Source organism: Miniopterus schreibersii (assembly GCF_964146895.1).
Source record: "Miniopterus schreibersii genome assembly, chromosome: 15".
Lineage (NCBI taxonomy): Eukaryota > Metazoa > Chordata > Mammalia > Chiroptera > Miniopteridae > Miniopterus > Miniopterus schreibersii.
The window spans coordinates 35,183,774-35,205,574 of NC_138115.1; the positions used below are offsets into that span (position 1 = coordinate 35,183,774).

Genomic DNA, 21,801 nt, shown 5'->3' on the forward strand with positions numbered 1-21,801 from the left:
GGGTCCCCCCTGTGCGGCAGGAGCCGGGAGAATTCAAACAAGGAGATTCCCCCTCCCCCCCAAAAAACAACAGCAGTCGGGGACGGGCGCTCTCGCCTCCTCCCGTCCCGAGCTCCGGGGCGGGGGGACCGGGGCCCCGGTCGCGCGGCCCGCACACCTGTTCGCTTCCCCCCTCCTTCCCTCCCGGCCGCCGAGCGCCTGGGCTCACGTTGGTTTCACCCCTGGGCTCCCAGCCTTCTACCCCACCTCCTTCCCGGCCGCGGCTCCCCGTCGAACCCCCGCTCGGGTCCGGGCTGGGCTTTCGCTGGCGGAACGTGGGCCGAGAGGGAGTCCCCGCGCGCGAAGGGGGAGGGGCGGGACCGACCACTTTCGCTTTCCAGACGCCGCCGCTCCGGGGACGCCGCCCGGCTTCCTACCTGGAGGTGCGGGTCCGGGAGGGAACCCCGCCGCTGGGCCAAGGAAGAGGGGGCCGGCCAGGCTAATTTGTGTGAAAGCCCTTTTGGCCAGGCAACCCTCACTGTTTCTACTTACATCGTATTTTGCAAATCAATAAAAACGGCAAACTTTTCAAGAAACGTTTTGTTCACATTTCACCGGAGAAGGGGAAGCCATACACTGTCCGCATAAAAAGCTATTAAGAGGATTTTTCTTTTAGTTTAGAATGGCTTGGGGAGGCCACTGGCAATTTGGGGAGAGGAACTGAAACACCCCCCTTTCTGAGCCCAGGAAAAAGAGGTGGGAAAACCCTGGCGCTTTGGACCAGTTCCCCGGCCGGAAGACCCGGGCGGCTGGAGAGGGGGCCGCGCTCCCGTGGCCGGCACTCGCGGCGGCAGGTGCGCCGGCAGGGGGCCACCTCCCCGTGGGGCGCCCGACGGCCGCAGATCCCTCGGACTCCGCCGCGTGGCCTCCCCCTCCCAAGGTCTAGGCGGAGGCCAGGTACCTGCCCCGACCTATCTCCTCCCCTTCTCCGATACCACACCCACGGGACTCCCGTCTCCTCCCGAGAGGGACGGAGAGCGAACAAAGGGGTCTTTGTTCGCCGGCTCCTGGGGGGTGGGAGTCGAGCTCTCCCGCGTTTCCCCGCGCCCCTTGGAGACGCGGAGGCTCAGCGCCCCCGAGCGTCGGGCGCCGTCCTCCAAGACCCCTGCGCCTCGGGTCGGGGCGAGGCGCCGGGGCCGCGGCGGGCTCTTTCCGGGCGGGGCGCGGAGCGGGGCACGCGCGGCGGCGCCCGGCGGGCACTGCGGCCCGCGGAGGGACGCGGCGGAGGGAGGGGGCTCGGCGGCCGGCGGAGGCGGAGGCGGAGGCGGAGGCGGAGGGGGCGGAGGGGGCGGAGGGGGCGGAGGGGGCGGAGGGGGCGGAGGGGGCGGAGGGGGCGGAGGGGGCGGAGGGGGCGGAGGGGAGCCGGCGCCCGGCTGAGCCCGGAGGTGCGGGGCGGGCTCCGAGAGCGCGCTCGGGCTGCGCCTGTCTGCGCGGCGGCGGCTGCAACTCGCTCCCCCTCTCCTGCCGCCCCCCTTCCCTCGCTCGGCCCCGCCGCCCGCCAGGCCCCCTCCCGGCCATCGCCTCGCTCCCCTTCTCCCTTCTTGGCACTTTCCTCTCAAACCATCCTTCTGGACAAACTTTGATGGAGAATCTCACACCACGCTGGAAAGATGCCGGTTATGAAAGGATTACTGGCGCCCCAGAACACCTTCCTGGACACCATCGCCACCCGGTTTGACGGAACACGTAAGTCTTGCACTTGGACGAGTTGCATGGTATTTTTTTGAGAATGATTTTTCTGGTATAAATTACTTTTGCTTCCACCTTTTTTTTTTTTTTTTTTTTGGCACCAGCGGAGTGAATTTCCTTCTGTTCCCTGCTAAGGTGTCTTTTGTGCGGAGAAATCTTCTTCCTCCCTTGATTTGGCGCAGCATTAACACTTTGGTGTAGTTGGCCCCCTTGACTTCTTGGGTTCCAAAGAGCCTGCAGGCTGATCCCGCGTTCGCGTGGGACCTGTATTTGGGCACCTCTTTAAGGAATTGGTTTTTATTAAGTTTACGAGGCGAGGGTGGGAATTGTCCGTATTGGTGAATATGGCACCGTGTGCTACAATTTCAGGTCTTCCTAGAGGGCAGGGAGAGTTTGGACTGTTCTTCCATGGAGCTTCCTTCTGTGAGGTCTTTCAGATCGGCATGATTTCCCACCTGAGCTTAAGAAACGCAAACTAGAATCAGGAATTGCCAAGCGTACGCTGTCTGTAAAATCCTAAGCCTTGTGAGCTTTGCAGAGTCTTGATTTCTGCTTCTGAACTAGAATAGTGTATCTTTCAATCCTGAAATTATCCTAACCCTCGAGGAGAGATGGGTGGGGAAGGAGGAGCAGGGCATCCGGAAGGCTGATCTAATCATAAAAGAAAGTTTTGACGTTTTTGGAGGGCAACTATTATTGGACGTTTAGCTTGTTTAAGCTACAGTTTAAAAAAAAAATAAAAGAAAAAAAAATAGAAGCTGGGAGCAAGCTGTCTATTTCAGGACCACGGTCAGGTCCGCGCTCCTTCCCAGGCTTTCTGCAGCTCCCTGCGGGAGCCAGCTGGCCTTTCCAGTAGGCTTTCTCCCTCTCATTAGAAGTCTGCACTCACTCCCCTAACAACTGTTCTCCGTCGGTTCCACTATGAATATCCATTCACACTTTCCTCCCAGCTTATGTTGCTGCTGTGTGCCGCCTTTCCCTTTTCTTACTATTACACCAGACTCATAGACACTCATTTATTCTAAAGGCTTTTTTCAGTGGTTCAGGTATCATTGTTTTCCACTCCGATGGCACGTTTCTTGGAGCTGTTACGGAGAGCTCGTCGGAGTCTGTTTCCACTCCAGTAGTCTAGATACACACTGACGATGCTGGCAAGTAAGTCCTCTGGGGACTTCTGCGCTTTAGGAAGAGTTGGGAAAGTTTACACGAGGGAGAAATGACTTTTTATTTTTGACATCCAGGCTACTGGTCGTTGGGGTGGATATTTTTCCAATGCTACCTTTAGCGGTAAGCCATTCTCTCCATCCTTTATATTCTAGATGTGTCAGACAGCATAAGAGAGGTGTGATGCCATTATATATCCGTCTTCCTTAGAGAATGATAAGAGAAAATATTGTAAGAAAACTTCAAGTCCCTGGTACTGCCATTATGCCCACCACCCAGCCACCACGCAAATTAACCGCTGCAGTCCTCCATCATGCATGATTGTGGGTCATGCTACTTATTACCTTAGGAACTGATCAGTTTTATGTGGATGTTTGATCTTAAAGTTGCAAGTTTAACACACACACACACAGCCTTCTGACATTGATCACAATGCGTCTGTTGAAAATGAAATCATTGGTAAAGGGTAGTTGCCTATCTCGTCATTTAAAGTTGAATGGAGTGAGTGCCGTGTGCAGTGAATCACCCCGGCCTAGCCCTGGGAATTACTGCAGGGTCATCCTTAGATATTAATTGTTAATGAAGGGCTTTGGATCATCAGTGTGACGATGCCTCTGTCACTATAACATTTGAGAAGCAGGGGGCATGTAGAGAGATGGGTGTACTCGCGAGTAGCTCTTTTTCTGTTTTAACCACACATTAATGTTAATAAAATAGAAGGTTAGAAATTTTAAATCCTTATTTTGGAAGACCATCATCGTATGTCAGCATTTAGAACAAACAAACAAACAAAAAACACAACTAAAATTGTTGGAGAGCATGTTTGGTCTGTGACCCACAGGGTCTAGGGAATTCCTGGAGGGAACCACTTCTTATAATATCAGTCTGAAAATCAGTGGAGCAGATTTCAAAGCGATGAGTAACACAGGTGTTTTGTTCACAACATTTACTGGATATCCCTCATCCCAACGAACTCCGCTCAGTGAAAGAGGACTGTATTTTCTCATTTGCTTTTTGTTTGAATTGCAGGATGACTTGAATAATCTGAAACCTGAAAAAATAAGCAAATTTCGATCCACAAATTTTGCTGTATCTAGAATCATGGGCATATCATTTCCCCTGCTAAATACTTAGTTTAACTTATTATGCTATCTCTCCTGTGTTGACGCAATTTTTATTAAGTATAATTACTATCCTGGAAACTCTTTTCCTAGGATTATCCTTCTTTCTCTTGATTTTTTTATAGCGGTCATTTATTTTTTTGTGCAAGATGAAACTGTTTGCAAGTTTTAATTTGCAAAGTTGTTACCCCCCCCCTCAAATAAAAACTATACTGGAGAGTGGATAGTGTTATTATACTAAAAATGCAATGTGTTTACTTAGTACACATTTTCTGCAATATTTGTTAGGTATATTTTATAGTCATATTAGTTTCTTATTTTATTTTATTTTGGACAATTCTGATAAAAAATAAGACAGCAAACAATAAATCTGAAAAATCACTTTGCTAACTTAATCATGATGTAATATTATTATTAGCCTTATTGACTTAATATTATAAAAGAAAATAATAAAACAAAACAGCATCAAAAATTTATCTCAGGAAAAATACAAGTATATGATGATAAAAGCCTATAACATCACCTTACTAATATATCAATTGGGGTATAATCACAGGACAACATAAAACAAGTTAATAATATACTTTATCACCTAGTGACATTTTATTGTTTTCCATTATAGGCTGGGTTTTTTTTCCTTTTAATATTTAAAAAGTGAACTCTTTGTCAGGATTGAAAGACAACTGTGGACCATTAATTAAAACTATTTTTCTCATATACAATATAATTTTTTAAAACCTACTAGAAAATATGAATCTTTTTATATAAAGCTACCCTAAAATATATTTACTCTTAAAATATATTCTCCTGGTTTGAGTTTAATTGAAGTGCAGATAAGACTTAGAAAAACTAAGAGCCTTGGAAATATTGAATATGTATACCCTATTTAGGTGAAAAAAGTAAGCCTAAAGAATTTATTTGACTCATTACGTTTAGCCACACCTTCATTTGAAGTACTTTAAAACACATACACACACAATCTTAACATTATGACCTGCATATAGTTCACTCCTCCCTAGTTCCTTTTTAAAAAACAAGTTTAATGTATTTAAAATATATATTTTCTTAGTAGACTTTTCCTTTAAGTACAGGAATATTAATCTGGACAAAGGGAAAGTATAATAAGAGAACACAAGTACCTATTTTATAAAAATAGTTTTCAGTACAAATATTTGCCACAGAGTACCACTTGAGAAAAACACATCTTTGAGAATATAAAACTTTCAGAGGGAAGTATCCATTTTCAAACATAATGGTACATTAGCCTACATTTTCTAGTCATATCAAAATTTGGCCAGAATACTTCTCCTTTGGGGTTAATGAGGCAAGATTTAAGCTTTAAAGGAAGTGTGTAGTACAGGGGACTCTATCAAGGGGATTTCAGTCAAAGCATTTGATAGCAGTGCTTCAGAAACACATTCATGTTTGCATATATCTTATATATTCCTGTATAGGCTGTTCAAATGGTCCAAGGATATTTGTTCAACTCAAAATACTTCCTTTACAGGGGCAATTCACAATGATTTTTCTCTGGCCTCTTTATGCTTTCATCCAGTTATATAAATCTCTTAACATTAGAGGCATAGAGAGAAGGGTAATGTACCCAATGTTAGCAGAAGAGGGAGGGATAAGGTGAGACTGGAGATCTTCTGGAGTCTTTGCTGAATTGCAATCTGGAGAAGAACATCAATGGCATTTAGCCAATAAGAAAAGATATGCTCCATTATTATGGGTCTATCTATAAAAGGCTATTACATAAAAACATCCAAGGAAATATCTAGCACTTCATAGATATCTTCCCACAAATGGAAGATAATAAAGACTCTATTTTTATTCTTTACATGCCATTATAGTCTCTTTTATTGCCATTCTTTATGTTTAGGGAGCTAGTTCCTGTGTTGGGTTTCTATCTCTGTGTAGTAAATTCTCACAGAATTAGTGGCTTGTTATCTCACATTCTCTGTAGGCCAGGCATCCAGGCAGGGATTAGCTAGTCCTGTGCTCAGGGTCTCACAAGATGGCAAACAAGTTGTCACCTGTGGCTGTGGTCTCCGCTGAGGCTAGAGGCTGTCTTCCAAGACCACGTGGTTGTTGGCAGAATTTAGTTCCTTGTGATTTTATAATTGAGGTCCCTTTTTTCTTGCTAGCTGTCAGCCAGGGACTTTACAGTGACAAGAAGCTGCCCTCAGGTTCTTGCCATGTGGCCTCTTCTAGGCCCTCTCACAACACAACAACTTAGGTCTTAAAGACCAGTAGGGGTGTCTTTCTTTTAAGAGCTCACCTAAGTCAGGCCCAGCCAGGACAATCCCTCTTTTGATTAATTCCAAGTCAACTGCTTAAGGACCTTAATTTCATCTGTAAAATCCCTTCTAAAATCATATGTCTGGTCCACACACGAAGAAAAGGGATTAGACAGGTTTGTATACAGGAGCTGGGAATGTTGGGAGCTGTCTTAGAATTCTATCTACTACGGTTGCCATTGCATTGTTGCACTGTCATATAAGGTGTCATGTTCTTACTTATATTTGTTCTTCATGGGGCAGGTAGATTGAGCACACTCTGTAATTCTGCATGCCCAACTCTGCTGAGTTATGTCTGAAATCCTTGTGAATGTAAGACCCAACTCCCTGGAGGGAGGGTTTTCCTCCACAGTGGGCGATGACGGATGAGTAAACATAACCTAAGACATGTTCAGCCAGTTGTGCTGTCAGATTCTTCATTCTCTGATCTGAAAGTAATGTGGGAGATGTAGGTATATTTTCCGAACATTGCTCCCTGTCTCCTGACAAGGTGCTTCTCCCTCTTTCCAGATAAGGAAGGTTAATGGGGTCTGTTAGCTCATGGACGGGTATCTTAGTCTGCCCTGGATGGGGAACCAGTCCAAGAATGTGGCATCTGCAAAGAATGATACCAAGTCAGGTCCATGCATTCTAAGGTGACTGGGCTATTTCCACCTTAACTTCATTAAACAGGTCATTTCTGGGCCAACTATGCGGACTGTTTTGAAACAGTATGTTTTCCATCTCTCTCATGCCTCTAACCGTGTTTCAGATTTAAGAAACTCTCCACTAGGCACTGGTGCATTGAGGTTGTCTGTGTTAGACCAAGTACTGTTTTTTTAATTTAAACTTAATTCCAGGTTTATTAAAAAATGGAAAGGAAGAAAAGGAGAGGAAGAGGGAGGAGACAGAAGAGGGAATTATTTATTTGCATTCTTTGGCCTTTGTAGATGAACTCTACCCTGCAAAAGACTAATCACTGGGATTCTTGTAACTTCCCCAAAATAAACAAAGTATTTGATTTTGATTTAACAAGAATTGGATTTATATGTTTATCAGAAATGCATTTCTTTTGATGAGATATACAAGTAATAAGAAACATTTTATTATATTGCCTCTAAAAATATTAGATAATTTTGTTTTGACATCATTATATAGAAGGAAATGGATAGCTAGTGTGTTAAGAATGGAAATTATGCTCACAATATTTTCTTTTTAGGCTCTGACATTTGGCATCACTTGTAGACCAAACTCCATGGCATGAGCCCCCTTCTGGCATAGAAACATATGAAAAGTCCTGAGTTACCAGTTTCTGGGATATCCTAGACCTAATGTACTTCTGAGAGGGCACAGCTTTTCTGAAGCAATCTTTACTGTATTCATTCAGTCAGTCCATCGATTACTCACTTCTTCAACAATATTTAATCAACACCAACTATATGCAAAGCCATTATGCTAGGATCTTTGGGATAAATCAAAGAGGACAATAAATGTGTGCACAAATTACCGTAATATAGGATGGAAAGGGATGAGTGTCAGGAGGTGTAGGCAAAGGGCTGTGCACATTTGGATGAGACGCGAATAATGTCTGTGAGGAAATGACCTGAGAGGGCTTCACATAATCAATGACTGCTCATCAATCATAAGCACAAACACTGTGTCCTGTTTACTTTGCCAATTTGTGTACCACTTCTCACTGAGGCTGAAAAGGTGAAGGGCTTCAGGAAGGAGAGCAAGCATCTTAGAGGATGTGAAGGGGGCAAGTTCAAGGCAAGAGGACAGTAGAAAGCATATTGGGCCAGACGTGGAATGTCTTCAGAGCCAGAGTGCTGCGTCCTAATGAGGCATTGGGAGGTATGGACCCATGTCTTGCTAAGAGCAGTATGGTGCCATCTAAGCCTGGTCTAAAAACTCTCAACCCCTCCGTAGTCCACAGGCTGATGCATCATGCAGGAGAACCTTGAAACCTACGATGCTTCTAACAGTGTGTTTACACTTGGACAGGGGTCCCATAGAATGCAGTGGAGCTGATGTTTTCATTTACTTCCAAGTGCCTGCTTTGGCCAGGAAGCTAGCTTTGTCTTAGGAAAGGGAAAGATTGATTTCTGACCGCATAGCTGAGTCTCTTCTCCTCCACCCCTGTGTTGTACTATAGAATTATGCCTGTGGAGAGGAAAAAGAAATGAGAGTGTGCTAGAGTTCAGTCCCAGTGAAGTCGATTGGAGAAGTGCCAGCAGTAAAAGGTACGGAGTTGCAGCTGCTGCAGAGATAGTGGGGTTCACCTCGGCAATGTGTGTTTGCTGACACAGTCTAACGAAAAGTTTTTTAATCTATTTTTGGTTTAGCGGAGCCTTCAAACAAAAAAGAGGAGACTTCAACTTTTCCTATGATATATTTAGCAACAGGAGCAATTAAAGAGCAGCTTTTTCAGTCATTTAGAGTCAAATATATTTCTTGGATTATAAACTCCCTGGAAGATCTATTTTGCTTTCCTTTGTAGCTGTTAATGCAACTATCTATCTCCCTTAAACTCTCCAAAATGCACATTCCCGGATGAACTGATAACCTCTTCTAGCCTATGAAACCTATCTGTCTTCTCATGCTTTCTCGCCCCATTATTGGCATCACCACCCACATATTTCTCCAAGCTCAAAATCTGAGTGGGCCTTGGCTGCCCACATATCTAAGTGGTTATCAAGTCTTTGAAATTTTGCATTATAAATGCCCTGATTTTGCTCCTCATCTCCCCCATCACCTCTGCTTTAGTTTAGATCTTCTGTTTCTTATCTACACAAACATAACCTCTTTCTAATTAGACTCCTGTGGTCTTAGGCCCTGATTCCGCTCACCCGGAAACCCCTTCAGGCTACATTGTCCCCAGAGTGATTTCTGGTAAAAGACAGTATGACTATTTAATCATGCAAGCCTCCTACTTGAAGCTGTCCATTGGCTCCCTGCGATCTCTTGAGAATGTCCAAAGTCCTTAGGGTCATTGACTCCAAGATGATTCTGCAAAATCTTTTTCAACCACTGCCTCCTGGGCTGCAAACACACGCACCCCCTGCTCATTCATACCTCTGGGCTTCGGCATGTCATTTGAGGAACAAGATCCTATATTGTCTTCAAAACCCATCCTGAAGGTTACTTGTATTTGAACTCTTTCCGTGAAGCTCCAGGTAGAGTTAGGCGACATTTCCTCTATGCTTCCACGTTACCTCTAGTCAGCTCTTCATGGGCCCTACTTATATGCTTTCCTATTTCAACACTCAGCTACCAACTCTTGAAGCCCTGACTGCATCTTCATTCATTTTGTATCCCCTTAGCTTAGACTTATGATTGGGACACAGTCTTTGCTCAATGAATGTTTCTTTGAGTGAAAGGCTTTTAAATTCCTTTAAGGCCAGGGCTGTGTATTAGTTGTCTTTTTATTTCCCTTCAGCGGTAGCTTATTCAGTAATGTGTGATTAGATTTAGTTTTGAACCATAATTCTAAGACTGGCTTCCAGCCTTTCATTTGCACGTGTTTCAAGCACTAATTTCTTTAATAAAACTTTAATGATAATAGGGATTACCATTAGGGGCATGTCTATTTATAGGTTCTGTACCCCACTGGTGTTTTATCTGTTCCTACCACAATCCAACAACCCTGCAAGGAGGGTGGAGCCCCCCTTTTGGTTACAGATGACAGGACTCAAGCTCAGAATTTTTCCACATAATTAGCCTACCATAGCCTGTGACTTTTCTACTATATCACACTCCCTCTAAAATGTGGTGTTTTTTATAGTAAGTATAAACAGACTGGGACAATCTGTGCTATCATTTCTAGTTTTTACCTCTTGCAAAAATGGATTTCTGCTTTTAAGTTTTTAGCCATTTCAGGTTATAGGCTTTTTTTCTTTTGATATATTATGTTTTAAGTACTTGTTATTTAAAGAGTGTTTTTAAATCGGCATTTAAGACATATTTAGAACTACTAAATTCATTCATTGTGCAAAGCAGTTTTGCTCTTCTAAAGAAAATCTACTGTCTTTTTTGGTTTGTTTGTTTGTTGTTGTTGTTTAGAATTAAAGAAACCCATTTTCTTTGAGATTTTGGTGCTTTAATTTGCTGACTTTAGAATTTCCTTGTGATTTTTTTTTTTTTTTATTGTCAGGCTAATCCTTCCATAGAAGATATTCAAATTCTCATACCTATTATTATAGTGACATCATTTTTTTTTAATTAATTTAATGTAATTTTATTTTCCCATCACCACTTATCCTCCCTGTAGTATCTTACAGAGGAAATTCTTCTATTTTGAGTATGCTTTTATTGGAAGAAATATATTCTCCAGTGTCGGGTGCTCTTGACATCTTTTAACAGAAATCATTTACCTTTTCTCTACATTGAGCATACAGAAAGAATAAGGGTACCTATCTCTCCAGCTCTCAGATCTACTAAACATTTTTTTCTTCATGTTTTCTTTTGTTCTATTACATCTTTTGGACAGACTTCCTTTTGTATTTGTCAGTCCAACCAAGTTTCTTATTCTAGTTATTGAACTAGAGGGAACTGAGACCAGAGCACTCAGTCTTTTCATGCTTTATTTGATTTTCTAAAAAGAAGGCCCCACACAGGAAGTTCAGATGTTACTGACAAGTCACATACCCAGTTGGACAAGGGGCACGTTTGTCCTTGAGTGTGGTGTTTTGGCTGTTCCTTCCATGGAGAAAATAATGTAGAAGATAAAATTGCTCATACTTTTGACCTTAACACCTAAATAAATGTATCCACTATGATTCCACGAATGATGGGAAAGAATGAATGTCTCAGGACTGGACCTTTTATATACTATTTTATTTGGTACACTTTTAGTTAGCTTACATTCAGTCATCTGAAAATCAGCCTGCCACTCTCTCTTAACATGATATGTTTGAGTTTTTGTATCTAATTCATGAATATAAGTAAAGCTTTTCAAATTTTATTCTATAGAAAGTAAATCATATATTGTTGTAAATGTTATTGTAAATTCAGTAAAAAGATCATTTAAAGATAAAGTCAGTTCATGGTGACAAGACAAACAAATTTTGGTAGGATGCAATATCATGGTAAAGGCAAGTTTGTTAAATTTAAAAAATGTGTAAAGCAGAAATGTGCTTGGACTGGATTGTGATTACATGTAATTAATATTTGTGTTAAAAATGGTAATGTTCTATCAATCACCACAGAGGCTGTAGTGGTCAAAATTAACAAATATTTATATATGAGAAATTAGTTACATTAGTTACACTACATGATATGTGATGTTAGATACAGAAAAATATTTGGCATGATGGTACATGGTTTCTTTTTTTACTGCTGTCATCAGTCAGAAGATAATATGGAAAGTAAATTACATAAGAAGTCTAAGGAATTGGAGGAAAATTTATCCCACAACTTTAATTGTTAATGTAAATATATAATATTACAATAAATATTCAATTATATATGTGTATGCATGTTTGTATATATGTATATATGCCTGTTTGATAGATCTTTAACTTTGATGTGCCAGAAACCTTGAAATGGAAGTGACTTGGGTCTGTGTTGGCTTCTGATTGTTCCTAAATATTTTTATTGTCCTCACTTTCATGAAAAGGAGGCAAAGGACCCTAGCAAGGCTCAAAGTATTTTGTCCCAAAGCTAGTACCTGAGAAGGCTGGGCTGTTACTCTCATCCTTTATTGCAAAACCCAAGTTCTTCCTTCAACTTTACTCTGATTTTACTTTGAAAGAAGGAAAGGGAAGGGACTTGACATTTAATGAGCAAACACGAACCCAATCCTATGTTTGGTACTTTCATCTATATCAGTTTATTTAATCTCTTAATAATAAAAGGTAGATGTTTTTATCCCTACTTTAGAGATAAAGAAATTAATTAAAGCCCAGAAAAGTTGAATAAATTGTCAAAGTCACACGCTTTATATATAGTGAAGCTGGAATTTATACACATAGTTTTAGCTTTAGCAGTCTGTGTTTAATAAAACGACAAAACATCGGAGCTAAATTGTAAAGCATTAAATTTATATGACTAAGATCTTAATGATCACAGTTGACTTCGCTTTGAGACACAAATAATTTTCACGCTTTTTAAGAACACATCATATGGGAAACTCAATTTAGAAAGCTGCAAAGTGGCAACGTTTTATGAACAGCGTATAGTGGATTATCCAGGAATTTGCCTCCCTTGTTAGAATAAAACCCAAAATGATTCTTTCTACCTGAGAGGCCAGGACCCAGTGATATTGGAGATCCCCTGAGAGCTATGCCACAAGTCCAAAAGTTTGATGGTATTAGAAAAGATTCAGGGTAATCTATAAAACAATGTCACTCTAACTTGAATTTTAAAATGCTTCTGGCCGATCAGTGCTTGCTTAGGAGTGGGATTGGAGTAGAGAGGGGTGGAATTACAAAGGAGCATGAAGAAACATTTGGAGTTGCTGGATATGGTCACAGCTTTGATTGTGGTGATGGTGTTTGGGTATATAGTATCCAATTGTTAATCAAACTGTTCAGCTTATCAAACTGTACTATCTAAATATCTGCAGTGTATTATGTATGAATCGTACTTTAGTAAAGCTGTTAAACATGGTTTCCCAGGTGGAAAGGGGAATGGAGTTACAGCTACAGCACTAGGGATGACACACACTCTGTATTCAATCTTCTCTGTTTCCCAGCCTCTTTTCTGGTCTGTTATTAGTTTACTGATTCAGATTATTGAGTGTATGAGAGTTGAGAAACAAGCAAAATTAACAATGAACATATTGAAATTAACAATATAAAATTACTATTTTAACAGTAAAGTCATATTAAAGGTAATGTTGTTTGTTTGTTTTTTGTCAATAGTACAGGCTTGTTTGCAATATTAGTTATCTACTGATTATTAGAGCTCATGTGTTTGTGGGTTGACTAGGGCACCACCTGATCCAGATAGGGCTTAGCTGGCTTGCTCTGGGGTCTTGGCTGGGCTCACTTATGCATATGCAGATTTCTACAGTCTCTGCTTCCACCTAGGCTTGGCTGGGGAAGCTTAACTGGAGGAGTTTCTGCTCCATATGTCTCTTGTCGTATGCTGGCCTGAGCATGATCTGTGGTGATAGCAGTGGTGCAACAAAGCTAGCCCAATAACACAAACAATTCAAGATTTTGCTTGCGTCACATTTGCTAACATATCTTTGGTTAAACTAAGTCAAAGGGACAAACATAAGATGCCCCTCAATGAGTAAGCACAGGTTATATGTCATAGGAGAATTGGAGTCAGTAACAAAATTTATCCCACTTGCTTTATTAATATTACCTTTGGGAAGGGGAAACATATTTCAGAATTTAAAAAATTTTTTAAAAGATTAGCCCTATTTATTTTATTTGCAAAATGGCAATCTAACATCTTGAAATGGCTTATTTCCTCACGTGCTGTTAAAATTTAAAATGAATACTTTAGGATAGAAAATCTCTGATGCTACTTGTGAAATCTATAAAACTTACAAAAAAAGGAAGATGTTCTTAATATTTCTATGTAATTGGAAACTATACATGAAAAACCAAGCAAACAAAAAAACACACAAAAAAGCAAAACAGGACTTTTTAAAAAATCAAATTTGGCTCAGTTACCTTATTGGAATGCTATCAAACAATGAACATACCAGAGGCTTGGGGATAACAACAAGAAAACCAATAGATTTCTTTTCAAGTTCAGTCAAGGATAGTGAAGGCAAATAATTTTAAATCTATATTGAACTAAAAAGCAACAGGGATATCTAGAAACCTTAAAGCAAGTTTTATACATTCAGACCCTCAGTGGTTTTCCTGCTGTATTTCTGTAACAGTCGCCAAAGTGTGCTATTTGACAACGGGTGACAAGATCACTTGTGGTTACTATACCAGGGTTAAAGCTCTGCTTATAGCAGCTCAGCTGTGGTGCTGGACTGTCAGTTGTAAATGACTAGAGAGATGACATCAAACCTCTTCCATCTACTAGATATTGTGATGTATTTGTACACTATTTCCTAATTTTCTCTGTTTCAAGTGTTTCTTTTATTTGTTACAACACTATGAGGCAGAAACTTCATCCCCATTCTACAGATGAGGAAATTGAGTATTGACTGGTTTATAATTACTGAGCAGATGAGTTACACAGACAAAACTGGGGCCAATTATCCTAATTGTTAGGCCTGTGTTTTTAAATTATATTATATTGCTTCCAGAAAGGGTTGTATGGGGGAATTAAAAAATTTGCATAATAGAAACTTCATAAGCATTGAAGCAATGTTGCTTCTGCTAATATAGATGTATTACAGCTTATTCAAAATGTTTCTTTTGTAAACCCCCAAATCTGGACAATTTTCCATTATTCCTTCTTCAACAGGGAAAATGCACATTGACTTTCCTTTTTTGTCTCAGACCTAGGATATGATTCTCCTCACTCCCTTGAAATGATATATTTCTGAATTATTGTTTTTTAGGGCTTTTTGCAAGTTAATATCCTTTTATTGAATTGAAAATATTTAAGGCATGAGAGGTGCAAAAGTGAATGGTAATCTCCTTATTATACCAGGATTCTAATATTTTTCTATTTTACTGATTGGAAAGCAATTCTATTCTTGTTTTCTGTCCTTTAAAAGATAATTGTAGATTCCAATGCAGTTATAAGAAGTGATACAGAGTTTCCATATACCCTTCATCCAGTTTTTCCCGATGGTAGCATCTCCTCTTACTATAGTGTAATATCATCAGGAAGTTGACTTTGATAGAATTCATCCACCCTAGTCAGCTTTCATCAGTTTTGGGTGTGCTCACTTACATTTGTGTGTGTGCTTAGTTCTATGCAATTTTATCACACATGTAGATTTGTGGAAGAACCACCACAGTCAAGATATAGAACTCCTTTATCACAAGCATCCTTCAAGCAACCTTTTTACAGTCACAGCCACCTCCCTCCCTACCTCTGACAACCACTAACCTGTTCTCCATCTCTATAATTTTGTCTCTTCAGGAACATTATGTACACAGAATAATAAAGTAAGTACTTTGGGGGATTGGTTTTTTTCACACAGCATGAATTCCTTGACATCCATCTTAGTAGATACATCTGTCTACAAATAGTTTAACTCTTTTCATTCCATCCATTCATTTTTTTTTTTTAGCTTCACTTTTCTCATCTATAAATTATATGGAATGGACTGTTAGGACTTCTAACACCCAAGGACTAAGATGATTTGTTTGAACAAATGCTTTGAAAAAATGCTGAAACACCTCCAAACTGCCAGCAGACCTAACAGCTATAACCCTTAAAAAGGTGGCCTGTGCCGCCTCAGGCATTTGAGAGTAACCCCAGTCAAATAACTATTTTCGTACCTGAAGGATGAAAGTAACAGCTTTCACTGAGCATTTACAGGAGGCGACCCGTCAACTAGTTTCCTCAGAAAGCTTGCAGAGATGCAGAATTCTCATCTCTCAAATATAAAAACCATTAGAATTATGAGTTCAAAGGCTTATTTATTAAAGGGATTCATCTGCTGTATTCTTTTCTCTTTTTTAAAATATATGTTTATTGATTTCAGAGAGAGGAAAGGAGAGGGAGAGAGAGAGAGATAGAAACATCGATGATGAGAGTCATTGATCGGCTGCCTCCTGCACGCCGCCCACTGGGGACCGAGCCCGCAACCCGGGCATGTGCCCTGACCGGGAATCGAACCCCAATCGCCTGGATCCTAGGTCGATGCTCAACTGCTGAGCCACACCTGGCCAGGCCATCTTTTGTATTCTTAACTTCCTATTTTTGGTTATTTTGCTTTAGCCCCAACACACACTCACACATATATACACTTGTGCGCATACACAACTACATAGAATTTAGTATTACTTCAATTGAAGGTTAATTGTTCCCAAAGTATAACATCTCCTATAATGTAATAGTGTGCATGCCTGAAGAATTTAGAGCTTCAGTATCGGGGAGTTAGACGGGGAGGGATCTAGGGCTCCTGCGGAATGGCTTGTGGGCCCTCCTTGCACTGGCTTGAGGATGCTCCCCGTGGAGTGCTCAGCCTTCAGCAAGGGTGAGAGTCCTTGCGGCACATGTAAGTGAGGAGACTGTTTTAGCCTCACAGCCTCATTCTTACCGGGTCTAGTTTCCTTCCTTATTTATTTGGTTTCATAAGTTAGATGTATTTTGTGAGCCGTATGAATAATTTCTTTTTTGGAATAATTCATCATATAAATAAACATAAGTTTTAAGAGAAAATTTTTTTTTTTTTACTTTCTAAGGAACTTTCTCACTGGCTTCGAGTTTTCTAGGTTAAATTAAGTCCCTAGGAAGATACGGCTCATAGTTTCTGCTCTTGTTTATTCATTTCTATACATCTGCTTATTTTTCAAAACTAAGATTCGGGAGAAACGAATGATCCCTGCTTGCAATATAGTTTTGAAGTTGTCCTTTGCTAAGGGTTGAGGCAAATGGCAGAGCTACATGGCTGTTCTTCACTTCTTCAGCATTCAAGTAGATATTCAGGTGCTTGAATCTATCCATAAATGAGACTATCAGGAGTAAGATCCCATGAATGACAGATCTGGTCCTCTGACTACTTTATCCATTTCAATGAGTTCACGTATAGGCTTAAATTAAGTGTCTGTGGCTTTTTCTGAAGTGAGCAAGGAAGCAAGCTAATTGCTGCCATTGCTGAGCTCACCCATAAAGTGAGAAATATCCCATTAACTGAGAGGGAGCCAGGGCTCTGGGCTGCCTATATAAAGTGAGAAGCTGAGATGGGTTTGAAACCTAGGATAACAACTCGGGTAATTTTGCTATTGGTTAGTGACTGAGTTTTCTCTGCTCACTCAGTGGTGAAGAGTGTTCATCCTGAGCATGTACAGGAGCTTGACAGTGTTTGCATTCAAAGTGTGACAATGGGGTAATCTCTTCTGAGTACAGCAGTTCCCTTCCTCAGTCATGTAGGAGGGACTGGAAAGGGCTTCTGATTTTTGTAGAAAGTTGCTGTCTGTCAATGGGATTTCTAGGTAAAACTTTCTTTCCTGATACCTATTACTGCACAGTAGTAGGAATACTTTGACTACCTTCCTGAGTTGGGCAAGTTATGAAAGAGCAATATTATTGTAAATCATGCTGCCTCTTAGTACCTAGATTATTTTAACAAAAACTATAATTGGAACTATAGCTCAGAGAAAGAGGTAGGCCTTGTTCACGCTCATGATGGATTTACTTTATTATTTATTTATATATATACTTGTTTGCCATACAAAAATACATACTTCTTAGAGTCAGTCTTGTCTTTTTTATGATCATCTCTTCAGTGCCTTGCAACATGCCCAAAACATGGTTAATTGAGATGTTATTTTATAGTAATATTTTCTACAAACTCCATGAGAACAGAAAGACTAATTCTTACATTCTAGTATATTTCTTCTGGAAATACTATAATATTACCTTTTGATCAATTCTAAAATAGTTTATAATCTTGATTTTTCTGTTGATCATATATTTATCCAATTAAATCTAAGAACTGACAATAAACTGGTTCTCTTAATATTCTTGATGACATTTCAGAGGTGGAAAAACTTCTATGTGTTACTTACATTTACACTTGAATTAAAGAATAAGCTCCCGTGCAGTACTCAGACTTCACATTAGACATTTCCTTCCACTAATAAAATTTTAGCAGCTGTGTGGGAGTTTAGGATCAATTTAGCTACATTAGCTTGTTTAGAAACGATGCTACCTAAAATGATACAAGTTCAAATTATGATGTACTTCCTCTGGACTTATTCCTATTATTAGAATTTTCTCAGAAAATGTGTGCTGCTGAATTTGGTGCAAAATATTTGTTCTTGCCCATTAATATTTCACTCTCAAGTAGATTCCGAAGGCCTTTTTGTGTACAGCCCTGAAAGAGACCTGAAGAATTATCTTGTTTCAGCTCCTTATTTGAAGATGAGGGAAAAGAGACTTAGAAAGGCAACAGGCCTTGTCCAGGGTCCCACAGCCAGTTGGAACCCGTGTTTATCCAGTGTCATGTCCACTCTGTAGGTGAATAAGTGAAATTGGAAAGAATATTTGACTTTGATACTCTAAAATCTCTTTTCTACGTAGACTTTTTGTGCAGGGGAATTGACCTTTAAGATAATACACATCTTAGAAGTTATGGGGACAACAGTGGCTGTAATGCTAACACTTCAGTATGTTCTTTGGAATGACCATTTTATAGACATTATAAAGTTGAGGTTAGGCAAAGGAAGAAAATGAAAATATAATGAGGACTCAATAAAAAACACCCATTAAGGTTTAAAACTCTGACTCTGACTCACAGGTTGTTCATAACAGGCAGTATCTTTATAGAAATTGTCCTATAAGAACACTCTATGAATTCTTTTTAAAGTACATACTAACATTTTTGATTATTGGTCAAGTGTAAAGCCTTATCCTGAATGTTATGCATATCCCATTGGGCACCTCTGTTCTCTGAGGTCAGAATCTTCTTTCTGATCCCTGTAGCAAAAGTGACTTTTAGCATCCCCTCGCCCCCCAAGGTGAACACAAGGCAGGGAAAGAAGGGTCACCTTTTTATTTTAATCTTGGCAAATTAAAAGTACCCCACCAAATCAGTGTCTCAGGATTTGGATTAGGTTCCAGTATCTAAAACCAATTAAAATTTGCTGTTAAGTTAAATATCTATGTTCCATATGGCATGAATTTTTTGTTTTCTTTGTGGGCAGTCACATCCTGTCCATAGAGTGACTTTTCTTCCTATAGCTTATAGAAGCTCACCTAGCAGCATTCCAGCACCTTCCTGTGGGGCAGAAATATGAGTGTGGACAGAGCACTATTCTATTCTTGAAAGATACCTTCCCTGACCAGTTCCACACACAAGAGTTTCCTTTTCCCCAGTCAACATAGCACTTCATTCTACATCATTCTGTACTACTTTGTAATATGTTTAACTTATCTTGTCTTGATGAGATGCTATAAGTTCTAAAAAAGCTTAGAGTGGTAAATTCAGATATTTGCTAACTTGTTGCCAAATCAGAGCAATGATTCATTCAATAAACAGTTATTGAGCACTTACTATATGCCAGGAACTGTTCTAGGTACTAGGGATATAGCTGTGAATAATTGAGGAAAATCCCGTTCCCTCCTGAAGCTTATATTCTGATGGTGAGCATGGGAAGGCATCCTAAATACACAAAGAAAGTGAGTTTAAAGAGATATATTCAATTTTAAGAAAATGAAGGAGAAAGTAAGAGTAACTAGGGGAAAAGAGGTTCTTTAGACAGGACAATCACCAAAAGGCTCTTTGAAAAGAGATCTTTAAGCCAGTACTTAAATAATGAAAACAAACCAGCATTGGAAATACGGAGGAGTGGAGAGGGAACATCCAAAGCAGATGTGACAAGGTTGCAGATATGGTGGAGCAGGAGGTAGAGTGTGATATGAAACAAGTTCTGAGTAATAAAAAGAGGCCATATAGGCCACAGTGGAAAGGAGTTTGGATTATGTTAAAATTGAAATAGGAAGCTAGATAAGGTCTTAAGAAATGGAGTAATATTGTTACTTTGGCTGTATTGAGAGAAAGCATTGTAGATGGACATCAATGGAAGCCAACCCTTCATATATTTTATTATTCTCTCTAGATCTGAATGGAAAGGAATCTACTTGGTAGGTCTCTTTGGATGGTGTGTGTGTGTGTGTGTGTGAGAGAGAGAGAGAGAGAGAGAGAGAGACCAATGATCCTCTCTATCTGTGGTAGTTATGTTCTGTAAAGTTGCTATGAACACTGAATTAGCAGCAACTGAACCAGTACTTCTAGAGGAAATACAGGGTCAGGTTCCAGTGAGCTTCTGGTCACAACATTTTTGTCAACTGATCAATACACATTTTTGTTTTACATGTGTTTTCATTTTAAAGATGCCTTATTTAATATGTATTGTTGCTTCATTAACACTGATCTCATGACCAACAGCACTATAATTCATGCCTGGACAAAGCTTATCTAACACTGTATTAGGGCACATCACAGCCTTCTGTGCTTAGGAACACTAGACAGCACTACGCTTGGTGGCCGTTTAGACAGCAAAATCACTGTTTGAAAAGACAAACATGTGAAAAATATGGCACTGCACAAACGTTGGAAAGGACACTTGTTTACAGGATGAAAGCTGAAACAAGGAGGCAGAGTTGCCTTGTTCAACCTCAGGTGGGGACACATCAGGTGACCCATTTTCCAATGCTCTGTGCATGTCCGTGAATGATTGTAAAAAGCACCACGAGTATTGACTTAGTGGTTACAAACAAATTTTAGCAAGTAAGCAAATTCACAAAAAAGGAATCCACAAATAATGAAGACTGATTGCATACGTATGCACCTATGATGTTTTGGTTAGTATAAGATGGGAATCTCTTCTGTTATGTTCTATTATTTCATAGCACTTGGTGGCTAGACAAACCCATTCTGTGCTTCCTCTTATTGTTAGTTATAGGAAAATATCTCTAAGTGTGATTATTATTGTCTTTTATATACATGTGAATTAAATTTGAGTATTTAGGTGCATGATATTCAATACATGCATGTTATTTATATATACGTACAGAGACAGAGAGCAAGTGAGAGAACGAGAGTGAGAGGGAGTGAGAGAAAGGACGTGTTGGTGCACAGAAGAATGTAATTTTTTAAAGTAGTGAATTTCCTAATTATTCATGTTACTGTAGCAGCCTGCTTAAAAATTCTTGGAAGTACATAGAATTGACTTAACCTCTTCTGTTTATAGACAACTAAATTGAAAAGCCTTCACAATTAATATAATCTCAGCATTATTATAAAATGCAGTTAATGGGAAGTCATCCATCTTCTGACATAGTTAATTCAGTTTTTGCCACACTTATAGCTCCTGAATTAGAACATGTCATTATATATAAAAGGTGTTGCTTCGCTTTGCTTTTTTTTTTCTCCTTCTTAATATAAAGGTCAGTGAAACATTTGCTTAGTATAGTACCAATTCTATTCTTTGTTTATTTACCAAAATTAATTTATGCCTTCTAGTAACACTGAATAGCTCAGGAAAGTAAATATAGTAATCAGGTGGCCTTTTCCAGGAAATTCTGCACTGGATTATTAGTAAGAGCTAGAACTGAGGTCCCCTGGGAATAAATAAATTCATTGGTGTGTATTATATTTTGTATTTAGAGATTTTTCATGGCCATATTTTTGAAGACCAGAAATATTTGGTCATTTCGATTGTTTGGTTCGCTTAAAAATATAATTGGGACGAGGGAACAGAAGGTGGGTGCTCTGTCAGTTTCCTAATCCTCAGGCCCTAACCGAAGGTCTCAGACATCAGTTCAACCACTGCTTATGCAGAACACTGTTCCATGTTGCTGAGGGGTTGGCTGAAACAGAAGAGTGAATCTTTCCTGACTCAAGACACGCTGTAGAGAGGTAGATGGGCATGACACAGACACAGTATAGAACGGAAAAGTTATGTAAG

At 40.0% G+C, this 21,801-nt stretch overlaps 1 protein-coding gene across 1 annotated transcript in view; it reads left to right on the forward strand.

Moving 5' to 3' along the window:
* Window positions 1–1,452: 1,452 nt before the first annotated feature.
* KCNH8 (potassium voltage-gated channel subfamily H member 8) overlaps window positions 1,453–21,801 on the forward strand; it is a 235,979-nt gene continuing 215,630 nt past the window's right edge. The window contains exon 1 of the mRNA XM_081159504.1: window positions 1,453–1,725. Within this exon, the coding sequence (XP_081015630.1) occupies window positions 1,650–1,725 (76 nt within the window). The 5' untranslated portion in view covers window positions 1,453–1,649. The remainder of the gene's footprint in view (window positions 1,726–21,801) is intronic.